At 34.7% G+C, this 5,505-nt stretch overlaps 1 protein-coding gene across 1 annotated transcript; it reads left to right on the forward strand.

Moving 5' to 3' along the window:
- Positions 1–1,929: 1,929 nt before the first annotated feature.
- On the forward strand, positions 1,930–5,432 carry LOC125868774 (protein POOR HOMOLOGOUS SYNAPSIS 1). The gene is made up of 8 exons (XM_049549338.1): positions 1,930–2,242; positions 3,573–3,689; positions 4,402–4,467; positions 4,581–4,684; positions 4,792–4,988; positions 5,074–5,126; positions 5,261–5,288; positions 5,407–5,432. The coding sequence occupies exons 1-8, from the start codon at positions 1,940–1,942 to the stop codon at positions 5,430–5,432; spliced, it is 894 nt and encodes a 297-aa protein (XP_049405295.1). The 5' UTR covers positions 1,930–1,939.
- Positions 5,433–5,505: the final 73 nt, after the last annotated feature.

Here is a 5,505-nt window from a genome sequence, read left to right on the forward strand (position 1 = left end):
GAGACTAAAGCTCCACAACAATGAATCTCTCTCTTTATAGGAAAACAGAGTAACGCGTCAATGGAAAGCAGAGTAACGCGTCAAAATAAGATATTTATGTTTAGTTGTGCACACGGTAGAAAATAAATTTCATACGGTAAATAATAGTATGCGTGTTTGTATCTTTCTCACCCCACCCCNTCAGGATCAACAATAATGACACAAGCTTTAATGTCACAGAGGATTGAAAGCTCTCTAGTTTTTTTCTTGATAGTTTCTTTTTTCTTCTTGTAATTTAGCATGTTGCCCTTCATCTTCTTCTCCATTGTGTGCCGAGAATAAAGAAAAGAGACTAAGCTCCACAACAATGAATCTATCTATTTATAGGAAAACAGAGTAACGCGTCAAAATAAGATATTTATGTTTAGTTGTGCACACGGTAGAAAATAAATTTCATACGGTAAATAATAGTATACGTGTTTGTATCTTTCTCACCCCCACCCCACCCCACCATCTACTTCTACTTTCTCATAATATTTTTTAAGTTATATTTATAAATGTTGTTTGAATAATATTTTGTGTTTATTTATTAAATAATAAAAATTAACTTATTGAAAAATATTTTCCATACCAAAACACCATTAGTTCATTTGAATTATTGAAGAATATTCAAATTAAGGAAATGAATGGGGTGCGGTAACTTTTAGGGTAACTTTAAAAAAAACAATAGTTTGAGCTAAATTAAGGATCTATAGTTATAGTTTGCTTAATTACGAATTATAATTACATGTTTAGGGGAGGAGAGAGACAATCAAGATTTGGGCGAGAGGAGAGAGGTGAGAGAGGTTGAATTCTTGTTGTATTTATTGTATTAGGTTGTATCACGAACATAATTGATACAACTGATTTGTATTAAAATGAATACAGTTGTATAAAAAATTAAGTATTGTATTTAGCTACACATTAGGAGGAGAGAGGTGAGCGAGATTGAAAGAGGGAAGAGAGAGGCGAGCGAGGACGAGAGAGGATGAATGCATGTTGTATTCAATATATCATGAATTCAATTGATACAAAATACAAGTACGGTTGATACAACATATAAATATAATTGTCTGAATACAATTGATTTGTATCATACATTGAATATAATTGTGTCAATTGTATTAATGAACACAATTTATATTGACGAATACAATTGGCAAAATAAAAATTGTCATATTATGTGGAATGTTTTTTAGGTTGCGGTTGTTTGGGCTGGGGAGAGAGAGGGGCGAGAGGGAGAGAGAGGACAGTGGGAAGAGAGAGGCAAGGGAGAGCGGGAGAGAGGAGAGATAAAATTTACTGTAAAACCTTACATATAGCTATTGATTGTACTAATATTTTAAACTATAGTGGTTTATCATAAGCATTAATCACATATTTACCTAGTTGTGTAATTCCCATTCTAACTTCCCCGTTATTTTTTTAAGTGTTACCTATAACACTCTCCGAGTGAACCCGAAAAGGAAGAATTCCTTGAATCTTTATATAAAATGAACCAAATATAAAATAAGTATTTTGTATAAATATATTTGGTATTTTGATTTTTAACTGATAAAGTTATTGAATTGCATGATTATTACCATAGAAATATCACATTTTTAAGGCCTTCTAAGCTCTAAGTAGTACATTTCTTTATGATTTTAATATCTTTAAAATGTTGCACCTTTATATTTTCTTTCTATAATTTCTAAGTAATATACTCCTGTGAGATTGATTAAGGATATTTTATAAAATATATTTTTGAAATTAGCTAATATTTCTCACTAAATATAAAATAAAGTGAATTCCAAATTTTGTACCAAATCGACCCCTAACAGAATTAGGTACTTTACTAGCTGTATATAAGTGTTGCTTTCAGCATGATCTAAGCTAGTATATGCCGCAAACAACTAAGAACTCCAAACTAAAATTTTGAAAAATGGCGGGATCACATTCACGGTCACCGATTACGGCGGCAGAGCAGGCGGCGCTGCCTTCTTCAATGTCAATCGCTACCGTAACCAACCACTGGGAAGTTCAGTATGCTCGGTTCATTGTCTGTCCAGCTTCTCCTCACTCCTCTCATTCGTCTCTCATCTCTCTTTCTTCCATCGGACGGAAGTACTGTAAACGCGGCAAATGGATCTCCTCTGCCTCCATCGTTTCTCTCAAACTCCGCACTAACAGCTTTGATCCTAATGGTGGTTTCATCCTCGTCGTCTCTCTCTGTGACAGAATCCTTGTGAGCACTTTCAATTCTGTTACTATTTCTCCTAATTGATTGATATATTTGTCGACTGAGTTTCTAAAAGATGAAGTGAATTAGAAAACGCACAATTTCGAACTTATTTTCCATTGTTTGTGAATTTTTTTATCTAAAATTTTGTTTTAATTTGATGTTGCTTTGAATTTATAGTAAATTTATAGTCCTTGTAGGTGATACAACTAATTTAGTTTTGTTTTCGTGTTTCCTTTTTTGATTGATAAAATTTGTTTGCTCAGTTGCTCTAAGGATGAAGTTGAAATCGAAAATGAAAATGCATAACTTCTGAATTTGAATGTTAGTTGTCACCTGATTGTGAACTTATGATGCAATTTCTTTTAATTTGGTGAAAACATTCCATTATATAGTACTATTAGTAGTTAATTTTAGTTTGAATTTGTTGATAAGTAGATCTTAAGATTTGATTTATCTCTTCTCGCGGTTTCTTCCATGCGTTCGTTCTCGTTCACAGAGTCACTCTGATCATCAGCTGCTTTCCCGCTGTTTCTCCTTGTTATTAGGATGGATGCATCTGTTTGCTGAATTTCTGAAGGATCTAGTTGAATTTGAAAATAAACGTGCATAATTTTCGAGTTCCGATGTTATTACCATCGTGAAATTTATGATGTAATTGTTTTTTTCTAACTTAATGTACCTTTAAATTGTAGAGTCGATTAATTTTTGCATGAACTTGTTAACACTAAGTGATCTCACTTTTACTGTGTTGGAGAACTGGTATTGTTTCGGTTGAATGCAAAAGTTGTGTTCTGGGTTTGTTTAAAATTGGCAAAATAATCACCGCAATTCCTTGAACCAAACAATTTCTTCTTGCTATGTTAGGCAAATTAATGTTGCTTTCTTTTCCCAGGAGGGAAAGTTATATTGCTGATTGTAAAAATATCACCGGGCACAGAGAAATGCAGAAGCAATCATGAATAGGTTTAAGTGCATTGTTGAAACTATTGCAGGAGGGCCAATGCTGGTTTTTCTTGAATACTAGAGGCCTAATGTATTCTTGGTGTACTAATTCTCTGTTTAGTAGCATAAGATGTGGCACAGTTGTTATGCATTGTTTGTGAGATAAACTTGTCTTACACAGCTCGAAGAGTTTTTTCATGCCGACCACAAACATTATTCTTTTACATTATCAGTTCTGTTTTTTCATAGCCGTCTTACAGTTCTACAAGCAATGGATGTTACTTGCTGTGGTTCATAACTCTTAGATGATGTGACAGTTTCTGCATGAGAAGCTAAAAGAGAAATCCCATGCTTCTGACTTTTTTCTGGTTTCATTGTTTACTTCTCACAGGAAGAGCATTACATTTCACGGTTGATGTTCTCATGGCCTCAGGTATCATGTGTATCAGGTTTTCCAGCAAGAGGAAGCAGAGCCATCCTCGTGAGCTATAGGGATTCTGTTGGCCAGGTGAGCATTTTTTTTTTTTGAAGTCATAGTTAATTATACCTCAAGCTTTCTTTAAACCCCTATTCTTTTCAGCTAAAACATCTTCTTTCTAGGAAAACTACACTACAGAAATAACGAAATTAAGAAGTGGATTAAAACGGAAGTAGCTCAAGAGATGTAAACCTTAATGGAGGTGAGGTGAACAATAGCTGAAGTTATAATAAGAAAAGGAGAAAGGCAAATAGTTGTGAAATATTGCATGGAAGAAACTTGAATTACATAGTTTACCATGTCTATGAGTTATTCTAGTAAGATAATTGTCCTCAACAAGTCTCTTTAGGTGCATAACTTGACATGAGAGTGGTGATATCCTTTGCTTAAAGAATTTGAACCATCTCAGATCTGGGCTCTGTAACTTAAGTAATGCATTTTATCCAAGATCTGTACCATCTGGAACTTAAGATGACAGACAGTTCTTCAGAAAGCGCATAGCCTGAGAAGTTCAGTTCATGTAAATGTTACAGGCATTGAATTGTTCACTCAAGCTTCATAGTTGTAATGCATGTTTTAACTTGCAAAGTTAGGATATTATTCTATCGAAGCTTTGTCATACTGGACAATTCGAAATGGATAAGTTGATTGTCAGAGTCTCCTCATTTCCTAATCCTTATAAAGGGAGTTATATGCATAAAACCAATAATGTTGGACTTCAATTGTCCTTTTGTTTTTGCAGATTCAGAAATTCATCCTGCGGTTTTTGACAATCTATGAGATAGAGAATTTCATGAATGTTTTAAAGGTACTTAAATCTCTATGATGTGCTCTATGAGTTTCTCTCAGATAGTGAGTTTTGTTTCCTAAATAATTTACAACTTTCTTCCTTCCTATGGTTTTCGTATGTGACATTCTTAGGGAAAGTTGGACAATGCAAATCCTCAACCTCTTCCATGTGCTGAATTTGATTCAGCAATATCTTCCCAATCTGAGTTTAATCCTTTGGATGGAGCTTCACACAGGTGACATATACCACAGTTGTTTTAACACATACTCCCATCTCAAGATATGTAGAGTTTAGCATATTAAGCTATTAATGTATGATTTACTGAAGGTGTGATTTTCTCAGGGACAACGAAGGATGGATATGTGCACCTTCCGGTGACTCTACTCCCCATTACATGCCACTGACCTTGGCACCTGAATTTTCTCAAGATTCACATAAAGAGGAAATGAAACTAAGTCGTGAAGCTGACGAGATTCTTTCAGCTTTTCCTCCCAGTTTCACCTCCTTCTTGACGAACTGCTGCCCTGAAATTGATAAAGGTGGTTCACATCGGTCAACTTGTCACGACGTTCTCTACTTTCTGATTCAAAACTAACACCATTAATAATTGTTAACTGGACGCAGTTGCTGCACAGTCAAGTATGACGAAGGAGGTTGACCTCAAAGACCAAATTGCGGTATGATTTCTGTTTATATCTTGTATAAAGATCAGCTAAAGTTCTGCTTTCTAAAAATTTTAAATGGCTGGCTGGCTCCAACTTTTAGAGCTACCTATGTTCCAATGTATGATCCACCTGCTTAATTCTTGCAGAAATATCTTGAAGATTCTTCATTCCAAGGTATGTCTTCAAATACTTGAGGCCCTTTTCCAGGTTTTGGTCGGTGGAACTTGCCCATCATCTGATATTTCATTCTTCTTTTTATTTAACTACTTTTTCCTTTTACTGGATGTGAGAGCCTTAAAGGCATTGTTCTTGAAGTGATCATCGAACCATGGTCAAAATTGTTGCTTAAGTAATATCTACACGAGTTGTAAATATGATCACTCGCAGTTGA

This window comes from Solanum stenotomum, chromosome 6, assembly GCF_019186545.1.
Source record: "Solanum stenotomum isolate F172 chromosome 6, ASM1918654v1, whole genome shotgun sequence".
Taxonomy (NCBI): domain Eukaryota; kingdom Viridiplantae; phylum Streptophyta; class Magnoliopsida; order Solanales; family Solanaceae; genus Solanum; species Solanum stenotomum.